Source organism: Monodon monoceros, unplaced genomic scaffold (genome assembly GCF_005190385.1).
Source record: "Monodon monoceros isolate NGI ecotype Baffin Bay Population unplaced genomic scaffold, NGI_Narwhal_1 Super_Scaffold_7, whole genome shotgun sequence".
In the NCBI taxonomy this organism is placed as follows: Eukaryota; Metazoa; Chordata; class Mammalia; order Artiodactyla; family Monodontidae; genus Monodon; species Monodon monoceros.
In genome coordinates, this window is record NW_021703784.1 from 62,154,699 (window position 1) to 62,177,690 (window position 22,992).

At 37.0% G+C, this 22,992-nt stretch overlaps 1 protein-coding gene across 1 annotated transcript in view; it reads right to left on the reverse strand.

Annotated features, from left to right (window-relative positions):
* Nucleotides 1–22,992, reverse strand: part of SBF2 (SET binding factor 2) — a 451,879-nt gene that overhangs the window by 43,947 nt on the left and 384,940 nt on the right. The window contains exons 22-28 of the mRNA XM_029208916.1: nucleotides 21,370–21,565; nucleotides 18,169–18,296; nucleotides 16,608–16,783; nucleotides 14,023–14,168; nucleotides 11,854–12,052; nucleotides 5,989–6,185; nucleotides 3,656–3,796 (exon numbers count right to left, since the gene is read on the reverse strand). Of these exons, the coding sequence (XP_029064749.1) occupies nucleotides 3,656–3,796; nucleotides 5,989–6,185; nucleotides 11,854–12,052; nucleotides 14,023–14,168; nucleotides 16,608–16,783; nucleotides 18,169–18,296; nucleotides 21,370–21,565 (1,183 nt within the window). The remainder of the gene's footprint in view (nucleotides 1–3,655; nucleotides 3,797–5,988; nucleotides 6,186–11,853; nucleotides 12,053–14,022; nucleotides 14,169–16,607; nucleotides 16,784–18,168; nucleotides 18,297–21,369; nucleotides 21,566–22,992) is intronic.

Consider the following 22,992-nt stretch of genomic DNA (forward strand, 5'->3'; position numbering starts at 1 on the left):
GGGCATAAAAGCTATTGTAATTTTAAATGAAAAGCAACGTGATCTATTCACATCTTCATTTTTTCTTAACTGGTTTTTGCATCAAAAAGGTTGCTTCCCCTGGCTTAGGAACTCTTCAACGTGCATGCTGAATGCTAAGTGACCACCCTCACTGAAAAAGGGTGAAGGAGAAGGTGAAGGTCAGTCTAAACCCTGGCTCATTAGAGTGGGAAAGGCACACAGTGGAAATAACATAAGAAGGAAACCTGTAACTAAGATTCTATGACAATGAAAGGAATGGAAAAACAGTGAAAATACAGCCGAGGAAAAGGAGAAGGTTAGGAGGGAGATTTCGAGATAGGAGGCTCTTCCCACACAGGGTAAATGAGGAACTGCTGGAGAAGTGGTACCCAGCTCTCTGGAAGAATGAAGAGACTCTGTACTCGAGGGTGGGAACAAGGAAATGAACTAATGTCAGGGCGTGCAGGTGTCTACATATAGTCTTGCCCTGGCCAATCTGAGTGTGCGTCTACCTGCCATGTTCATGTTAATAGGGAATCTTCTGAGAATTCCCAAACTTGCTTGCCCCAGTCCATTCCTGCTGCTCTATGTGAGAGGGATGATGCTATCAGAGGAGACAAAGGAAAGCAGCTCCAGGGATCACAGAAGAAGTTGAAGGTGCCAGGAAACAGCCGTATCTCATCTTCCAGTTAATCACTGGGACCTTGGGAGATTTGGAGGCTTTGGGAGTGAAGAATTAAGAGATGGAGTAAAATAATAAGATTTGCGTTTCTGGATCCTAGCTTAAGATACCAGAATGAAGGGGACCTGATTAGGAGCAAAAAATTGTCATAAGGAAACACACAAAGTTTACAGGAATTTTCAGAAGAAAATATTTGGGAAGGGGGTCAGAAATAATAATTATGGCCTCATTATGCATAGAAAGGGTCATAAACAGATTAAATAGGAGATTTTAATCCTAAAATGTAAATACAGCCTTCCAGGTACCTTTGAGAATAGCAAAGAATGGACTCATGACTAGAATGTAACCACTAGTGGGGATTCCCTTGTATAAAAAAGCCATGAGTCTGAGGCCAATATAAAAAAAGCAAAGATAATGTAGTTGAAACAGATTGGTGAATATCCTTGTGCCTTAGGTACCAACACAGAAGGAGAGACAGTTTTGTACCTAAAATTTATATTACGGGTCACCTGGCCCAATGGAGGAATAGATAACATGTTGTTGATGAAGTTTACAAAGGCAAAACTCAAGAGCAGGGTGGGGATGGGAAGACTTCAACTAACCAGACATATGCCAGAAGTTGCATCCTACTACAAGTTAAAGGGAAAAGTTTCTGACGTGCCTGCTAATATAAGCTTTCAGATGGCAAATAAAGCAATAAGAACTGCAACGTCGAACCAAATTCTGACAGGAGCTCTTGGCAACAAAAATACCAGAAACCTTAGGAGAAAGTCACTGTACTATCTTTTAGTTCAGATTCACCAAGGAAGAAATGATGAAAAGAATGAAGTGTCTTAAACTTTAAAACAATAGTATTTTAAAAGTTCCGGAAAAAGTTACATATGACTGTTATGGGTTTAACTGTGTCCCTACCCCCTGTCAAATTTCTTATGATGTAGTCCTAACCCCCAGTACCTCAGAAAATGTGACCTTATTTGGAGATAGGGTCATTGCAGACGTAATTAGATGAGGTCACACTGGAGTGGGGTGGACCCCTAATTCAGCATGATTGGCGTCCTTATGAAAGGGGAAATGTGGAGACAGATGCACAGGGAAAATGTCATGTAAAGATGAAGGCAGCGATATGGCTGATGCTTCTACAAGCTAAGGAATGCCAAAAATTGCCAGCAAACCACCAGAAGCTAGGGGAAAGGCATGGAACAGATTATTCCTCACGGCCCCCCGAGGGAGCCAACCCTGACAACACCTTCGTTTTGGACTTCTAGCCTCCAGAACTGTGAGACAAATGGTTGTTTAAGCCACACAGTTTGTGGCACTTTGTTACAGTAGCCCTAGCAAACTATTACAATGACCTTAAGGCCTGATTAGGAAGATACTTGAAGAAGGGTGAAAGCTCTTAGGAAATTCTGCCATCACAGAAAGTTCTGATGAGGTAGGAAAAAAAGTATCTAAAGAATCAATATGGCTGCCAGGAGATGTGCATAGTAATCTTGGTTTTCAAAAGGAAAAAAAGTGAATTTTGTAAAATAGAGTCTCTATGTTGATTCTGAACCACTGTCTCTTACTCCTCAAACTAGCACTTCAGAGAACAGGAGTAAAAATAACAGGCACTGGAGGCACAGCCTTTGAGTCTGGAATCATGTCTCCCTAACTGTTTATGCTTCTGTGCTCAGCCTTTCTACACTGCAAACGTGAAGCATCATGGAATGCTGCCAGAGCTGAGTCACCATTTAGATATGTTCCCCTCCTCTCCCAGTGCTTCCAAACTCATCAGTATGTTAAGATTTCAGCAATTATTATACCTCTTGTCCCACGAGGCTAAACTCATCTGTCACCATGCTAGTAATAAATTTGATCATTCGTTTAGAAAAGGGTAATTAAAAACAAATTTAACCATAATTAGTTGATTTGAAGTATCGCTATCTAGAAAAAAGTTTTCTGCTTTTAAGGTTGTATCAGTGCTCAGTTATAAAATCAATCTTACTAACCTCCTCGAGCAAAGCTATTGGATGGGTTTACATCCAAATGTCCTGGCACTACCTGCTTAAGCACAGTGGACATTCCTGAAGTCCTCCTTTCAGTCCCTAAAGTCAGCCAAAAAGAAGAACAAAAACCATGTCGTTCGGGTTAACATTACTCAAATGACAAAAAGTTATCTTCATGTGTAGCATGTCTAATTGCTGCCAAACATTGTACTTTTTAAGTACCCAAAGCTTTAATAGAGATAACAAGGCACTGTTACTATTTCCTCAGAGATACACACATCTGCAAGATTATAGAGAGTTAGGTTTGGCAAGTGCAATCAGAGAATTTAATGATAAATGAAACGAGGCATGCATGGTGTTACTTTACAAGAAAAGCCACTTTCTGCTTATGTTGAGCTATTCAAATAGCTGATTAAGCCAAGGAGACCAACTTCTCAAGTCACATGCTCCTGTGTCTAACACATTAGGGTTACCTCTACATGAACCCTTTGGGGTTCCATCACATGATAACTGAAACAGAATATTAGTACAAGTCTTAATGGCTTCATCCAAATCTAGTGAAAACAAACTGTACTGCAAATCATAAAAGGCTGCAGAAATTTCAGGAATTTCAAAGTTATACATGATGATTTTAATAAATATACATTTAATAAACAGATGTTCAACTTACACATTCAACTCTGTAATATTTTAAAGTCTATGTAAAACAGATTCCAGGAAAAAAAAAATCCCACATGACTTTATGTTTTCCACCACCTCTCCTATTACTCTTTTAAAAAGGAAATAATTAGATCTCTAAATTTGGTTACTATTTACTAGAAGTTAATAGTGGTACCCTGATGTCTAAATAAAATAAAGTTATAGCCCCACAAGGTAAAACATTAAGGGGTCATGTTGAAGGAACAATGCAAATAACTAAAGAGACTAACCCTAGGAATGAATATGACCTTTCACAGTTGTCAAGAAGAAAAATATTATTAAATCTTACCTGGAGACAGAGCAAGTGCTGGCCTGACAGTAAGGGTGTTATTGCCACTGAGTTTCTGATGGACAGAAACTGCACTCAGTAAGGCTTGCAAGTACTTTTCTTGTTCTATGCTACTGGAAGATTCTAAAGAGGAGGTAGGAGCTATAAAAGGAAAAGATATTACATAAAACAAACTGTATCTATGTTAATAAAACAGGCTCTCTCTATATACATACGCTTATTCTTTCTATATATGGTCTTCAAGTTACCGTACCCAAATATAGAAACCAGCCCCACTTAAAGCTCCGAACTATTAAATGGCTAATCCTCCTATGATATTGGTTTCACCACACCTACTTCTTGATTGCCTCATCATCCTCCCAGAAAGAGCCCAGGTCTGGAAAACCAACATACAGCCAGTCCTTCCAAGCACAGGTGCAGTTTCTCATCAACCAATCAACTCAAAATAAAGATTCATAAAAGACAACATGTCCTTGATGATCTCCCCCAACCACTCTGTCCATGCCACTGTTTGGGAGCAGAGGATGGAGCAGTTTCCCTCAGCATCCCAGAATGGGCAGAGGTGAGAATATCCCAGTACCAGTAATTTTATTCCAATTCTGTCACATAGGCCTAGGGGATATGAACTTGTAGAGGGTTGTTGTGGGAAGAGAGGAGGAAGATGAGAAGACAAGAGCAGCTGCTGCTCAATTCCCTGGTCCTTTTGAAAGAGGATCAAAAAGTATGCACAGATGGAAACAACTGTCAGAGCAATTCTGGGTTGGAGGGAGTCTGAGCCTGGCTTGTGTGGAGTAAAACAGAATCACTGAAATTGGCCCAGGCACTTTAAAGTGGCATCGGGAGGGATTCACTGGAAGGACAATAGATATTAACAAATTTTCTTACAAGGTGAATAGGAAATAAATAATTAGCATTACTATATTTTTGTATTTTATCAACTTTAAGGTGCCATCGTATTTTATAAACTCTAAAATGTCATCAATTATAAGATGCACCACAATTTTATGTACTAAGACTAAAAAACTCTGCCATTTAAACCATGACACAATTATTTCTGTCACATGAATTGTAAGTTGCATTCCAATTTCAAAGATATTAAAATGTGAGCAAATGTGTGAGCTCAAAAATGTGAAATATAGTAAATTTATATTGAAAAATAAGAAACCAGTGGAATAAAACAATTTCAATTTTTCTAACTAAAAGTTCAGTGATATGCTCATTAATGCTTAGTGATATGCTCATTAATGCATTAATGCTGAAATGATTCTCTCACTTTATATAACCTACATATGCTGTGTTCTATTATACCCATTATGTGGCTTGGGAGGATTCCTCTGGGCAGAAAAAGTTAAAAGCCAACTGCCTTCAATTACACAAAAATGCCAGGTGAAATAATAACAATAACAACAACAACAATAATAAAATAGCGTGGTGTGTGTCATGCCCTCAGTCAACTGAATGATCAAAGACGTACTGGCCAACCTTTAACTTTCAGGAAGGAACAGATGAGAATAAAGAAGAGATATCAAAAAGCACATGGTTCTACCTACTGAACCACTGACCTTGAGTGAGTTCATTTCCAAAGAGGAAAGAATGCAGCAGCCATCCCTAAACTGGATCTGATATCTTAGCGGTCCTTGTTTAATTTTATTGAGCATCTACTTTAAGCTAGAAGTTATGAGAAAGGTTAGCAAAATATAGCTCCTGACTGACCTCAGACCTCAGACATGGTGCTCAAAAATATCCTCAGAAAAAGGGGCAGTGCACTTAGTATATCTTTTTTAAGTTGGCCAGCCTCTGGCTTTCTGAAAACCTCTCTGCTTGAGAGCTCCTAAAGCAGCATTTTGGTCATTAGTTTGCCCTCGTGTGTGTGTGTGTGTGTGTGTGTGTGTGAGAGAGAGAGACTTGTAGGAATGAGATAGAATATCTTATACCACATGGGACAGAATCCCTATTTGCTTCTGAAGTGGTTAAATATATTTGAATGCTTCCCAAAAGAAAAGAAAATGATTAGTATATGTAATCTGTTTCCATCTGTGGATACTCTGGTTTGTGAAGTGAAAACAGCCTAGAACCAAAGACTTCCATTATGTTAATTTCTATTAAAATCCAAATATACACAGACATATTAAGCAAGATGGCAAATTCAAGGTGGAGCCCCACATTGTCAAGTCTAGTTCTTAAGCTGTACATGTATATAGCACCGTGGAAAAGGCTATGTGTGAGAGGCTCGATGAAAGGGTACAACTGGCATTCCCAGATTTTACTTCCTTCATTTTTTGGAATACTCTGAAGTGGAAGGATCAGAATACCGCTGTAAGAGAGCTGCTTACCTGCCTGAGGGGAGTTCTGAGATTTAAAAAGGCCAACTACTCCCTTCCCATGGAATCCTCCAGATCGCAGAAGCAGGGTACTGCTTCTTGAGTTCTTCCAACATACAACAGGCAGGCGATTGTGTCGATAGCAGCGGGCTACTCTTGGTAAACTACTGTCCTGTACAGCTTGAGGTACAACTAAAAGGCCAGGATAGCTTTAGGGACATGGAAGGGAGAAAGAGAATAATTTGGATGGGCGAGGAGGGGTGGGGAGAGGAGAAGAAAAAAGAAATGGAGAGAAAGAGAATATAAGAACATGAATATCATAATATCATAGTAATTTTCTAAGACTCAAACATATTGGTGGAGTGGTAAGACATATACTTCAAACATGAAACTAAGTTTTAACTCAGTTCTTTAGGGTTTGAGAAGAAAAGGCCTAGATGGTGAAGACAGCTAACTCATCCACTAATCTGTATTATTATTATTATTTTTAATAAGCCTCCTTCAGTGATACTGCAGCCTTTTGCTGAGGAACAAGCTTAGAAAATGAAAACGTTACAAAGAATTATTAAAAAGGCTTCTGTTAAACATGATTTCCCTTGCCTTATACATGACTTGAAATAAAGATTGCAAGATTAATGTATTTTAAAAAATTAATTAATTTATTTATGGCTATGTTGGGTCTTCGTTGCTGTGTGCGGGCTTCTCATTGCAGTGGCTTCTCTTGTTGCAGAGCATGGACTCTAGACGCACAGGCTTCAGTAGTGGTGGCTCACGGGCTTAGCTGATCTGCGGCATGTGGGATCTTCCCGGACCAGGGATCGAACCCGTGTCTCCTGCACTGGCAGGCGGATTCCTAACCACTGTGCCACCAGGGAAGTCCCAAGATTAATGTATTAGTGTCAACTTTATGAGAATGACAAATTAAACTGTCAACTCATTGGATTGCTGAAATGACAACAGAGAATAGAGTACACTAATATTTAGACTGCCAGAGATGGTGAAAGGATTAAAAATCAAAACCAAATGATCTTTGGTATGAAAACAATTCGTTCAAATGTCAAGTACGTTTAAATATTTTATTAACACTACATGTTGATAATTTTAAAAAAAGATTAGCTCGTAAAGTTACAGGATATGATGCTGGGAAAATGAAAAACAGGCAAGAGACCTTGTTTTTAAAGATTACTAAGTACTAGAAGACAGGCAGCTTTCAGAGCATTTCTTTCCTTTAGTTTATTTAGAAATATTAGAACAAAGAGATTTCATATTAATAACCTCCTAACCTCTAATCCATGTCTTTTTTTGTGACTTTTTTTATTGTGGTAAAATATACCTAACATGAAATTTAACATGTTAGCCATTTTCCGTGCACAAATCCGTGACATTAATACTTAACCAGAGGTACCTTGGAAGTATTCTGAAAACCTAGTACTTCCATGCTTCAGGAAGTTACAAGCTGTATTCTTCTAATACCACAAACTGATACAGAGACCTAGCTATAGACATAATCATTCAAGAAGACTTGAAAAGCAGTTCCATTATTTAGGGCCCTCTATTTCTTTTTAGAAATCCATATCACTAGCACCTAGGTCAAGAAATGGACCATAACCAGCATCCCCTGTGTCACCTCCCAATCACTATTTCTCCCTCTTCCTCCTCAAAGATTATCACTATCCTTGACTGCTAACAACATGGATGAGTTTTGCCTGTTTTCTGAACAAAAAAGGAACGAATAGAATTTATATTTTTGTGTCTGGCTTCTTTTGATCAACAGTATGTTTATGAGACCCATCCATGCCTTTGCATATAACTGTAGTCTGTTCATTTTCATTGCTATATAGTAGCTCACTATGTGATTATACTATTTATTCTTCTATTGTTGATTTTGAGTAGTTTCTAGTTTTTGACTATGTAAGAAACATGTTGCCATGAACATTCTTGCAGTTGTCTTTTGGGAGAACATATGCATTCCTAGATGGAGTAGAATTTCCAACAGATACATGACAGATTGTGCACTGTTCAATACATGTCTAGAAGTTTAGCAGATGCTGCCAGACAGCTTTCTAAAGCTGTTTAACCAATTTACAGTCACACCAGCAATAAAGAGCTCTACTTGCTCAACATTTTTACTAGCATTTTGTAGTGTTGGTCTTTTAAATTTTAGCCGTTTTTGCAGGTATAAAGCAGTCTCACTGGGACTTTAATTTGTATTTATCTGAAGACTAATAGGTTGAGCATTGTTGGAGGATGGAGGGAACCAAAAGTACCCACCAAACTGAGAAGGCATCTTGAGACTAAAAAATCAGACAGGCAGCTCCATATAATTAATGGATCAGTTTATTACAGGGTAGCTAACTCATAGGGTGGGATCTAGATCGGGTGAATAATGATGAGGAAACATTCTCAACTGCACTCCAAGCCACTGAGGGGCCACTGGGACAATTTTATAGTTAACCTAGGGTATGGGGGTAGGTGCTTGGAAACAGGATGTGCATTCTTAAGTTAAGAGATATGAATAGGTAACTAGTCTCATGGGTACTGGGAATACTTAAGGGAAGGTTTTCATCATTGTTTGGGGACTAACAGAGCATAGAGGCTACCTGGTCCTAATGATCATTAAACAATATCTATTAACGACAAAGCTCTTGATGCCAGAGAAGTGGTTCACTGCATAGTACAGTGCTTGGTAGGGTCAGCGAAAGACAGGAGAAACCGTAAGGGCCCAAGATGGCATCAGTTATGCTAACAGCCATACAAGCATCTTTTCAGATATTTATTGCCCACCAGGATATCCTCACAAAAGAGGATATCCTCTGCCATTAGTTATTGCCTTTTTACTCTCTTAATGATGTCTTCTGATATATAAGACTTCTTAATTTATCAATTTTTTACTTTCTGGATAGTGTTTTTCCTGTCTTAAATCTTTCCCTACTTCAAGGTCATGAAGATATTCTCCTGTCTTCTGGAAGCTTTTAATTATTTTAACCTTTTACAGGTAGATCTACAGATCAATGGGAATTGATTTTTGTCTATGCAGTGTAAGGTAGAGGTCAAAATTAACTTTTTTCTTGTATGGATATCCAGCACCATATATTGAAAAAAACATCTTTTATCCACTGCTCTTAAGTGCTATCTTTATCTTAAACCCAGTGTTCTTATATGTTGAGATATTTCTATATTCCCTCTTTTGCTCTAGTGGTCTGTTTGTCTATTCCTGTGTACATCCCATACTGCCTTAATTACTGTAGCTTTATAAAAAGTCTTGATATCCTGCAGTGTTATTCTATAACACTATCCTGACTACCTCTAGCCTTTTGCATTTTAGTGTAACTCTTAGAATCATCTTTTCAATTTCTGTAAACATTTTTCTGGGATTTTGATTGGGACTGCATCGAATCTATAGATCAATGTCTGGAGAAATCACAGTTTTAGAATATTGAATATTCTAGTCCAAGAACATTAAATATCTATTTATTTGTATCTTTAATGATCCTTAATATTGTTTTGACTGTTCCATGTAGAGGTCTTACTCATCTTGTATTAGATTTATTCCTAAGTATTTAACGTTTTTTAGTGAGACTTTAAGTAGTATCAGTAGTACTAAAATAACATCATTTAAAATTTCATATTTTAATTATTTGTTTTTGGTACATATATGACTAATTTTTGTATAATGACCTTGTACCAGTGACCTTATTAAATTCACTTATTAATATAACAAGTTTATCTGTTGATTCCTTCAGATTTTCTATGTGTATAATCAGATCATCTGTGAATAATACAGTTTTATTTCTTTCTTTTCAATTTTTCTGACTTTTATTATCTACTTTTCTAGTCTTTTTGTACTTCCTAAGACGTCTAGTACAACACTGATTGGAAGTGGTGATAGTGGGCATTCTTTTCCTGATCTCAGAGTACAAGTTTTCAATAGTTTACCATTAAGTAATTTTTGCTATAGGATTTTTTTAGACACTTAGGAGATTAAGGAGCTTCCCCTGTATTTCCAATTTGCTTAGGGTTCTTTTGTAAAAAATCATAAATATATATTACACTTTATAAAATGCTTTTCTGTATACAATGAACTTAAAACACTTCATAATTCTTTTAATGTGGTGAACTATGCCGATTAATTTTCAATTGTCAAGCCAGTTCTGTATTCTTGTAATAAACTATACTTGTTTATAATAAATTCTGCATGAAATGAAACTTTTGTCATTATGAACCATCCTTTTTTATTGCTAGTAAAATTTTACTTTAAAAATCTACTTTAATATTTATATAGTGACAATAGGTTTTTTTAAAGGTAGTTTTGCATGGTGTATTCTTTCTGTTCACTTTCAACCTTTTTGTAATCTTGTACATTAGATAAAGCCCTTAAAAGCAGCATAAAGCTTAAAAAAATTCTGATTATCTTTTTCTTTTAATTGGAGCATTTATCAATTTATAAGTAACATAATTACTGATATATTTGAATTTAAATTTGCCATCTTACTCTTTGCTTTCTATTTGTCCCATCTGTTCCATACTTCCTTTTCTCTCCTTTCTTGCCTTCTTTTGGATTATTTTTTATTATTCCATTTCCTTCCTTCTAATAGCTTGAGGGATTTACGTTATTTAATATCACCATAAGTTCTTTATAATAAGTGTTCTAATAAGTGGTCTGTTAAGATTTTATTTTGTTTCTGACAGATTGAAATGATAAATAATGTCTGTTTTCTCACTGTCAGGTATGATTTTGATAGCAAGCTTCTCAAATAGTAGGACATCACACCTTACACCTTTGAAGAGAATATAGTTAGAACGATACAGTATCAGGAAAATTACTGCATACTCAACAAAATCACAGCCTTTCAGTACTTAATGCAAAAATTTTATCTGTCCCAAATCTCACACTATACTCCCAATCTGTTTCTCAAGTTTCACATTGGTATTTGTACATCTAAATTGTCATTTAAAATGAGATATCTATAGTTCTTTGAAAACAGTAGGATTGAAACTAATAGTAACGTTAAGACAACTTTCTAAGATATGTACAAGGCTTACAACTTACAAAGTACTTTCACAGCATTATTGTATTTAATCAAACCAGTAATTTATAAATGCAAAGAATAGAATTTACCTGGAAATGAAAATGATTAAACTTGTGGATGGTAGAAATGTAGTTTTAAAAGATATAAAGCATGGAATAGGGCTTAACAGATATATAAAACAGCAACAGACAAAAGAACAGAAAAAAGAACATGTGTTCATTTACATTCTTTAAGTAATATCTCCTGAAAAAATTCTAATTAGACAGCATAAGGAAACCCTACCTACACTTGGGTTAGCAAATTACAGCCTGTGGGCCAAAACTGGCCTTGCCCATTTATTTATGTACCATCTATGGCTGCTTCAGTGGCAGAGTTGAGTAGCTGCGATGAGAGAACATATACCCTGCAAAACTGAAAATATGTATGTACTATTTGGCCCTTTAAAGAAAAAGTTTGCAGACCCCTGACCTATAGCAGATTTTCATCTCTCCTCTCTGCCTGGGCAAATTCTATTCTTACTCAAGTTATCTCAGACATGTTAGAAGAGAGGCAAATGGGAAGAGAAAGACAAATATGGGAAATTCATAAAGCGGACAAAAACTGTTACCATTCACTTTCTGATCTAATATAGGCACTGTTCAGTGATATAACTGTACTTCTGAGAATGTCAGTGAGATGCTTGCACATGCTGCATAAAAAGTGTCCCTTAAACACACATACCCCTGGACACCTTGCTCCTGTTTTCTAGCATCTCTCTTTCTCTCTGTGCTATGGATGCAAACAGCCCATTCAAGATGCAAATGGAAGGAAGGAAAGGTCTCTTTTTGGACACCACCAACAGACTTACCTCCGGCAGAGTGAATACATCCTGTTGGAGGCAGTGATTCGAAAGTACTCTGGTTTTGAGCGAGAAGAGCTGCTACTTATGGTTCCCAAACCTAAACGCTGATAGTCTCTGAAACAAGCTTTTTCCACTAACTGTTCCATTGTAGATTTCTCCGAAGCCTTCAGGGTGGTACTTGTGGGGAGTTCACTATCATCTGAAACTGTGATGGCAGAAACAGCTCAAAGTAGAGGATTAAAAACTTATTTCTGAAGAGGATACTTAACCAAGAGAGGTTTATATTAGGGCTAGAGGTGCTATGTATACCAAAATTAAATCATGTAACTTCTCTGAGGAATCATTATGCTTAAACATAAATTAAAACTGTAATAGTCAGGAAATAAAACATCAGGAGCTCAACTAACTCAAAGTGTCAGGGAAATTAACTCAAAATTTCTAAAAACAATCTAATTTTGAATTCATTACCCATATTTTTCTGTTTCAGTCAGGCTTGCTTATTAATGTCCACCTGTAGTGATTCCTGTTTAGGACTCTATAGAATAAACATTCATACTTTGTGAGAGACTAACCTGTCAGTAAAACTGATCTCTAACATGATCACTACATAAACTCATCATTCCAGGTTTCAGTTAACTTCAAACAGCATAAATTTTTATTAGAAATTTTTAGATTAAGCAGAAGGTCACTAGTGGGAAATGACCTTTCTTAGGTATGAAGGAGTTGTATTTCGTAGAAGTTATATTTTGTCCGAGGATGTGGTATATATGGGAAACTCCCTCACAATTTTGCAATCGCAGGTTACAGAATCCTTTAAGATTTTAGATGTTGGAAGAATTCCCAATAATGAAGTATTTTAGGGAGGATTTTAAAAAAAACAACATTCCTAATTGGTACTGCACGTTCTAACTAAAAAAAAAAAATTTCCATGTTAAAGACTATCTTTACTTACTTCCCTGTTTATTTTTAAAGTGAGAGAAGTCAAATTAAGCTTTCAAAGTTTTTGGAAATGTACTCAAAGTTCTAAAGTCAAAGGGAATGATATGGCTCTCTTCCATTAAAAGGAAAAAAACCCCCCAGCTTATCTCTATAAGACTTTGTGCTTTAGTTTGTGAACTTCACAATGCAAATATATCATTAGGTATCAGTTTTATTTGTGTTGGCCTCTTCAGAGGAGCAAAGAGCATTATATAATTTGGTCTTTTGGTGGAATAACTATCATAGAATAAGTTTTTGTTCTGTGAAATCATAAAATCTTTGAATTAGAAGTCAATAGTGATGGGTAGCAGTAGTTTTTGTATGGCTTTCCATGTGACTGTGAGAAGCCAGGGTTCCAATAAATGGTCTTTTCACTGCCCCCAGAGGCAAGCCCGTAGATACACATACTGAAATGGAGACCTTTAGCTAGTGAGCTCTCTAAAGGTGAGGTTTCTATCTTTAAAATGTTCTTGTTGTTATTAGTAGGAGTAAAAGTAGCAGTTGTATAATCACTGATTGAGTCTAAGAGCCTGAGAAAGAAAAGGGTACAATGGCATCCTCTCTATTAGACCAGATTCTCTCTAGTGTTAATTCCATAAGCATACTTGACACTAGGTTAAGGAATAACTTTTGCTGCTAGTTTTCTGCCTTTATTTTCCTGACGGAGAGTTATCTCCGCTTCCCAGATTCTGCTCTTTTAAATATTTAGCAGGCACTTTTTTCTTATCATCTAAGAATGCCTTCATCTTAGGCCCCCATTTTGATGAAGAGCACCCACAATGTTCTTACCAAAACCTCAAATCTTCAACTTTGAATATTTAATGCCCTTATTTCCTTATTCTTATTCCATAACAATAACGTATGGGGGACTACTTTATACCTAAATTTTCTATGTAGTGGGGTTTCTTTCTTTTTCCCTTTAATGAGACCCACATAACAGTGGCCAATCAGCTCTATGGATTTGGTAGAGGAGGAATATAACTTAACAAAATCTTATCTGAACAATGGAATATTGGGAAAATAAAAAATTTTTTTTTCCAGTTCTGAGAAGCTGGTAAGTGCCTCTCATCTTATTAGATAGATCTAGGTTTTTGAGAGTCAGGATTAAGTGCAACTATGTCTTAGTCTCTTGTTCTTACTCATATAAGAAGAAAGATATAAAGTTCATTCATGAAGGAAAAACAAGTTCTCACATACCAGATATGTCATCCTCTTCATTCCATCCAGGACGGTTCACTCTCTCTTCCACAATTGTCCCTGTCCTCCTCTTCAATAAATACTGCCGCCCAATCGTCATTTTCCCTGCCCTTTTGGCACCTTTCACAATTGTTTTTGAGAAGGTGCTACAAGTCACAAAACCAAAGAGAATGTCAATTTAATATGAAGATGTCACTTATATTTTTTGATACCTACGTTGCTCAACTTGTTTCTTCTCTATTCCCACAGCCACTAGCATTGTCCAGACCTTCATTAAGCCTCTCTTTCTTTAGGTCACTTTTTATATGTCAGCAGACTAATTTCCCATAAAACACTGCTGTCATCAGGACACTGTTTTAGGCAAAAATGCAAGAACCTAGAGTGGGACACAAACTACTTATCATTCCCCATCTAAACTCCTCAGTTTGGCTTTTTGGTCAAACATGCCCCTAACCTACTCTGGTTATCCATGCCACTCCCCCCACCAGTTCCCATAGACTATGCTTGCGGAAGTCCTCCTCCATGGAAAGCTAGCCTGCCTCCTTCTCTGCTGATTCAAACTCTCTACTAACTCATAAGTTTTTCTTTAAGATCTTGACAATTATAACTGGCAACACCTTTACTTATTTCTTAAGTGTTTTAAATGTGTATGTGTGGTGTCCTGCCTTCTGACACTAGAAGCCTTCTGAGATACAGAAAAGAGTAAAATCATTCCCCTCTTTGAGAGGAGAAAAAATAAGAAACCAGAAATTTGAGTATCCTTTTGAGAGTCAGCTTTAATTCAAGAGAAACTAGGATTTAAGTCATTTGGACCTAAAAGTACTTTATTTATTTAAATGGTTACTTTTTCTTGCTGATAGAAATTCTGGGTATAGATATCTACAATTCAAAGAATTAAACAAAGAACATATTTCCTGAATAATCATATTGAGATGAAGGTTTCAAGTAAGATTGTTTTTGATTATGTTCTTCTTTATTGCAAAGAACAGAACTCTTTTTGTGTTTCCTTGTCATTCGATGAAAGGTGGTAAGGATTCTTTTGTTGTCAAATAGTTTTACCAGTCCTTGTCTTTAGTGATCTGAAGTGTAAATCTGAGGGTTATGAGCATGTTTTACATAGTTGTTAGAAATCACAGAATACTGGTATTTCCTAAATTAAACCTATTGTGAATCACTTCAGGTGTAACTTAAAGGGATTTTTGAATTTTTTCCAGCTAGAGCTATATCTTTTGTTTTATATATGCAAGACAATTCTAAGATATTTAAAAATTTAAAATTGCTATATCTCTGTTGTAGCTTGACAGAATCAGCTTGATTTTATAGATTTATATAACCAAGCCCACCCTGACAGTTTCTAAACATAAAACACCATACAAAACTTTGTTTCTTCCATAGAGGGCTGAGATAATGAATATCATAGGCTCCCCTGTGACCCCACAGTGCTAAGATAAGATGCTTAGCTCACCATTGTAATTGCCTAGAAAGCTGTTCATACTTCTTCAGCATCTCATATCTGGCTATACGTGGTCTCTTTTGCTCACCAGGTAACAACGGTACAAGTGGCTAGCTATGCAGTTTAGAAATGACTCAAATCACCTATAATCCCCAACCTACCCCACTTTCAGGCAAAAAGAAGGCCTTTTCTCCAAAATCTGCAGAGTACTCCCTAATATGTAATTTGTACTAGCAGATGTCCAAATTCCAGGTGTTTGATGATGAATGGACTGAAATGTTAAGCCTTATATTTTATCACTAACTGAAGAGAATTTTAAAGCAATTGTTATTTTGTAATAACTGAAATTTAAAAGTTTCAACATGAATTCCTCAACATTTTCATCAGAAAATAAGGATTCCTACTAAAGAAATATGACAAGTAAATGCAATGCCTGATCCTGGACTGGATCCTGTACCAGACAGAAAAAAAAGTAGCTGTAAAGGCTCATAAGCAAAATTTGAATATGGAATCTGGGTTAGGTAAAAGTTTTATGACAATTAAATTTCCTGGTTGTGATTACTGTACTGTGGTTATATAAGATAATGTCTTTGTTCTTAGGAAATGTATATTGATGTATTTAAGGATAAAGGGGCATTATATATGTAACGCAAATGGTTTAGAAAAAAAATATATATGAGAGAGAAAATGATAAAGAAAATGGAATAAAACAAACAACTGGTGAATCTGGGTAAAGGGTATACAGGGATCCTTTGTACTATGTTGTAACTTTTCTATAAATTTGAAATTGTATCTAAATAAAAAGTTACAAAAAAAGAAAAAATAAACATTCTCATCTCTAGACCAGAGCAAAACTGTCTACTAGACCTGGATATTAATGAAAACTGAAGTTAGAAAGCGATCAGTACAGGAAAAAGGGAAAACAGAATTTCACATTCTAAAAATGCATCATGATCAATGGACATGATGGTTACATATATTGATGCTGCTGTTCCATAACTCCTGAGCTTGGTTCAATGGGTGTGACAAAACAGCAAACAAAAAGAACAGTCACATATTGACCCAAAAGATAGGTCACTTGGCCTGACAGTCAACTATGGGAGGGCTGAAATGAAGAAACCTGTCTTCTTACCGAAAGGAAGTGTTCTTTTCCTTCTGCTTGGGTAAAATTATTTGTGGGGTAGTTTGTCCAGCAGCAAAAGCAAAGGTGGTAAAAATGGACTGAGGATAACGAAACTTCATCAGCTGTTTCTTAAAGATCTCTACTACTTCTGGACTCACTTCTTCATCAAATGCTACTTTAATCAACTAGGGACAAAAGAAATTAAACATATCAGAAACATTAAGGATTTCCAGATAGCTTCCCCCAAATTACTGAAATAACAAAAAAATAACCAAAAAATAATAATACTAAATGGCAAGAGTTTCGAAGTTGAAGGGACCTTGGATATCATGCAATAAAATTTTAAAATTTCAAAAATAAAAAAGGCTCAGAAAGGTTTACTTGCTATAGATGGTTAGTTGGCAAGGAAAATCGTGTATCTTGAAGTTGAGTTTCTTTAAGACTATCTTTTCTCAATTTCTTTTCTTTTTTTTTTTTTTTGGTTGAGACACACGACTTGTGGGATCTTAGTTTCCTGACCAGGGAATGAACACAGGCCCTCGGCAGTGAAAGCACAGAGTCCTAACCACTGGACAGCCAGGGAATTCAAGACTATCTTTTCTATGATGGGATAGGGAAATTAACTTATAGTGGCTGGAGTAGGAAACATGTCCTTCTCATTTATTAACTGTTGGTTCTAGATAGGGAATTTGGCCTAAGAAGGTCTCTTCCTACCCAGAGATACTATAAACCTAGGAAGAAAAAATTCAGTTTGACTAGAATCCTAGCCAGTAGACCCATGCAGCATTCTAGTTTAGAGTCCTTTGGCAGTTGGAATAGTGAAGAAATCTCTAGGAGGTCAGTACTCTCAGGTGACCAGAGAAGGTCTGGGCCTAGAGATCAGCAGACTTACATTTCACACAATTAGCATATGGAGGTACTAGGGAGGGCTTCTTGCCTGGAAGGAACGAGGCAAGAACTGGAACCCCTGCAAATCTGAGAAGTCAGAGACAAGGCAGGAAGAGTGAGAAGAGCACAATGTCGCAGACCGAGAATTATAAAAAAAGGAAAACTAAGAAAAGATCACTCTTCCAAGTGTCTGGTTTGCATCAATAATTTCACAAGTTCTGATACGTTCAGAGCTCCCTGAAAAAGCCTTTGCTTCATCAGGGGTTACTTAGAACCTTAGACCTAGCTATAATTCTCAGAGCTCTACCTTTTCCATAGAAGAGCCACAGGGCATTTCCTTCTGAAATAGATCCCAAGAGATGCTTTCTGTCTAAAGACTTTATCACACCCAAACTGAGGTATGACTTGGCACAGAATAAGAGTCAACTGTGTGCGTCTGAATTTCTAAGATCACTGAATATCAACAGATAATCTGTTACTACTCTGAGTTGACTGCAGGGCTCAGGAAATGGAGGATTAAATCCAATACCATTCAAGAGTTGACTCAATCAAAGATTACCCTCTCAGACCCTCTAATTCTCCTCATCCTCTAACTCCTGACCATATGATCAAAAGAAAGTGGCCATGACATCATTTGTAGAAAACTTTTAAACAGGAGACAAATGGCTCCCTTTCTTAATACCTGAAAAGATGCTGATGTGATCTGCAGTCCTTCTTGCATGTTCTGTTGTAGCTGGTTCTGCATTGCGATCTTCTTCTCCTTGGTGATGGAGGCAATGGGAAAACTTCGCACAACTGTCTGCTCACCAACTATAGGAAGACAGGGTACAGACTAAGCAACAGCACTTTACAGCTCATTTCTTTTTTAAAAATAAATTTATTTATTTATTTTTGGCTGCATTGGGTCTTCGTTGCTGCACGCGGGCTTCTCATTGTGGTGGCTTCTCTTGTTGCGGAGCCTAGGCACGTGGGCTTCAGTAGTTGTGGTGTGTGGGCTCAGTAGTTGTGGCTCACGGGCTTAGCTACCCCGCGGCATGTGGGATCTTCCCGGACCAGGGCTCGAACCCGTGTCCCCTGCATTGGCAGGCGGATTCTTAACCACTGCGCCACCAGGGAAGCCCTTTTCTAGAGCTCTTTTTTAGAGTCTCTGCGCTCATTTCACCAGCCTCTGCCGGAGAAATGTGTCTGGAAAGGACAATGTCCAGGAATGCAGTGAGAGAAAGTGCCACGACTCTAGAATCGCATTCATTAGTTTTGTTGCATGGCAATTCATTCCTGAGAAACAATCCTTTCCCGGAATGAAGGAACTGTCTCAGCCTGCCAGGCTTCATTCTAGTTCCCCAGCCTATTATGTGCCACACAAGATCATCTGGTTTAAGGTATCTTATAGGAAGGGTAGGTTTTATACAGAAGAAAAGAAGTATCTTCAAATATTGAAAAGACACTTATCATATTTAATGTAATAATAAAGCAAAAGAGAAAAGATTGTTAAAGTTTGTTTCTGTATAAAGGTGCTATACTATGTATATGTGCCTTCAGAAGATATATGATTGGGCTTAGGCCCAAGATTTTCAGGAGTTTAAATATTAAAGCAAGAAAGGGAAAATACAAATAATTATTTATCAACTACCTGAGGGTATGAAGATGAGCATCTAGAAAAGAAGTAGCACACATGAAGCTTCCCTTGGAGAGCTCACAGTTCCCCACGGGGGAGGAAAGTCACATGCAGAATACAGAATACAACAACATGCAATTAGCTCCTAGGTTTGAGGGAACATGGCTTTAAATATTTCAGAAGGGGAGAAGACTTCTGCACGCTAGATGGCTAGAGACTGATTCCTGGAAGAAGTGAGAGAGAAGGTGAGCGTTGAAGAGAATGTAGGTTTGGATCTGCAGAGGGGGAAAGGGTGGGCATTTCAGGCAGTGGTACAAGTAACAGAAAGGAGGAGCAATGGGCAAGGCCCCTCAGCTAGTAAGCCAAAGGGGGTGAGATTTGAACTAGGTTTATCTGACTTAAGAGCCCATATATTAAGTAATCTACTTATTATTATCAGAATTCCTCAGTCCCTGAACTTCTGAATTCCTAACCTGGAAAATTCTCTTATATTAGACTCATACCTAGAGCCTAAACAAAATCAAGTCATACACAGGACTTAAGTTCTAAGATGTATTAAATGACTTATATAACACATGTCAAATGATCAGATTTCTATGTGGTATTAAAGGAGAAATTTTAAAATTTAAATTAACTTAAAAAGAGAAAAGAGGCAAATACAAAACTTTTCTCTGATGAAAATAATTTTCCTAAAATGTGAAATTAATCCAAAAATTGTCAGGAAAAAACAAGAGACCAATACAAGCTTTCACACTAAATATGGCTTTGATTTCTTTAAAAGACATAAATTAGAGCAATTTAAATGACTAAGTATCTTGTATATTTATATGCCCAAAATATATGTTTATGGCCACTGAGCTCACAAAGGTTTTAGTAAAAAAATGCTTTAAGTACTAGATATTTAGTTTTAAAAATACACTTGCTTACAAATACAAATGTAATTTATTTACAGTAACATGACAGGAGAGGATTGAGAAATTTTGCTCTCTTTTTCAAAAGAGCACAGCTATTCCTGCTGATTCATTTTCTTTACTGAATTTTACAAGCTTTTTGCTTTTCATGTGGTAAGCAATCTTTATGACCAATAAACCATCTTGATTCTGTCTAAGCAAGGGATTATACAACTGTGAGATTTTGAAGATAATACAGTTTATAAATCTGAATTCCACTGTCTAACAAAGTGCATAACACATAGTACACACTCATCAAATGCTATTGAATAAATAATTTCAGATGAGAAAAGAATTCTAGTGACCATTTATCCCAATGTTTCTCAATCCTCAGTATGTAACAAAAATACACGGATGCCTTGGGGGGGGTTCCCCCTCCTAGAATCCTATTACAGATTCTAATTCAATTGTTTGAGAGTTAGGCCCAGAAAAAAACCCTTTTTTTTAAAGCTTCCCAGATAATTCATACACGCAGTCAAGGCTGAGAGCAACTGCATTATCACCAAGCAAGCCCAATTCCCTAATTTTATAAAAGGGGAAATTGAAACTCAGAGAGGTTAGGGGACTCACTTAAGATATCAAGATTGGTCAACAGTGATCTAAACCTGAGCTTCTTGATTTGGAGTCCAATAATTTTACCCAAAACCTTATATGCTTTTCCTATCAACCAGAATAGTTTATATAGAGATTTAAAAAAGATAATTCAGACTTGATAAGGTATGCTATTCCTTTCTAATACAGAAGATTGTAGAGCATAGTAGTAAACAGAAGTTGAGGGAGTTTAGTGAATAGAAGAGAGGTATCTTCTTAGAAGAGAGGTCTGCTGAATAGAAGAGAGGTCTGCTAAGAGAGGAATGGGGTTAGTTGAAATGGAATGAGAGAAGTGGAGTTAGTTAGTTAGTGCTGTACAGCCCTGCAATGCTTAGCACACCCTTCCACAAAAGGGATCATGAGTCTGGAAAACCTCAGCCTTACAGTTTACTGCAGGACTCAGAAGGTGGGGCAAATCAGCAGAGGATGTTAGTAGCTGGATACTATGAATATCCCTAAGTCACAAAATGCTGCCTCATGAAATTATTATAGTTTCAGTGGATGAACCGTGGTTTGCTCTCTAGAAGATACCTTTGGTTCTTCAAATAAGAATCTATGATCCAAATTATCATTAGCTTTGACAGACAAAAGTTCTAAAAAAAAATCTGTGTAGTAAAAAGGCTTACTCTGAATCTGAACTGACTCGCAAATCACTGCACACAGATGGAATCAAAGCCTCATGTAGCACATAGATAACCCTGTTCTGATGGCATTATATGAGCCATACCTAGCTGATCATGGGGAGTCCCTCTGAACAGAATTCTATATGTGGTGAGGAACAAGGCTCCTTCTGCTGGCAGGAGCTGAGGGCCTCCAAGAAGGCCTCCAGTGGCTTCTTCTCTTCCATCAGGATCCAGCAGGACTCGAAGACCTTCACAAACAATTTCTTCTCCAGGCAGTAGAGCAGGTCTAAGAATCTTGGGCTAGCAACAGAGAAAGTTAATTTAAACACAACTCTAGTGGGATTTCCAACCCTTAGACCAAGGTTATCTTTGCAGTTACAGATCTAAAAAATTTGAGCCAGACTTCCCAAGTAGCCAAAATGAGTAAACAGATTTGGGAAGAGGCAGAAATGATGTTTCTATATCCAAATGTAAAAAGATTCTTCTCAGCATTGCTTATTCACAGTAAAATCATTGGAAATTACTAAACTTTTTGAGATACCTATTCAATGGAACATTTTGCAACCATTAAAAAGAATGACATGGATCTATATATGTGAACATAGAAAGATGCCAGAATACACTGCTAAGTAAAAAAAGAGCTACCAACCAGTGTGTATATTATGATCCCCTTTTAGAATATGAACCAAACTGTTAAAGGTGGTGCTATCATGGTTAAGGGTAGAGGTCGGGGTGAGGAGGACCATGGGGGACTTTCATTTTGTACAATGTGTGCTTCTTTAATGTTTCAATTTTATACAAAAGCATTGTTACTTTGAAAATTGAAAAAAAAATATTTAAAAAAAATGGATGCATCTTTGAAGAGCCTTTCTTAGCCTTTTATAAAGATTAACACAAAAAATGGCCAAGCTATGACCATTTATACATCTTGGGAAGTAAGGAACCACATGATACACTCCCCTGAAGGGTTCAAAAAAATCCATCTCTCCTGAAGATATAATACGCTTATTATTTTTTTTTACTGAGCAATAAAAACTATATAAATCAGCACTATTCTTTTTGTTGGCTCTAGGAACCTCAGAGCTAAATGTAAAGCCAAAGTATAATGATCACTGTGTGTCAGATTTCTGATAGAATTATCTCTCCTTTCCATCTGGCTTCTGATTTCTCCTTTGAATTTATTTTTAGTAGTTCTGTTATATAGGTAAGAGGGTCTTGAGCCCTAGTCCCACAGACTGGTGCCAGACTAACTGCAAAATAATCATCTGGGAGGCTTGTTAAAGTACAGATTCCCAGGCCAGGTCCCAGGGTACTCCTATTCAGGAGGCTGGGCTGGGATTCAGGCCTCTCAATTTTTAATAGACTTCCCAGATGTTTGCGATGTATGCTTGTAATGCATACAGATTCAGGAACCTGGTGATTTTATGGTAATTGCCTTAAGTCATTTTTGGGGGGAAACAGGCAGGGCATAAAATCGTGGCTTGGGCTTGGAAGTTAGAATGTTCATAATTTATGCCTTGCCTATAAAAGTAGACTCAACAAGAGGTTATTATTGCTCCTTTGTTGATCAACTATTCTGTTTCACTATACTTTTTTATGAGGATCTACATGTAAACTCCTCTCAAAGTTTAATGTATCATTAAAACTAGAGCTGGTCTCTGTAGAAGGTTAGGAGAAGGTACTTTCTGGGGCACAACTGTCTACTGTTGCTTTTTTAAGAGATTTTA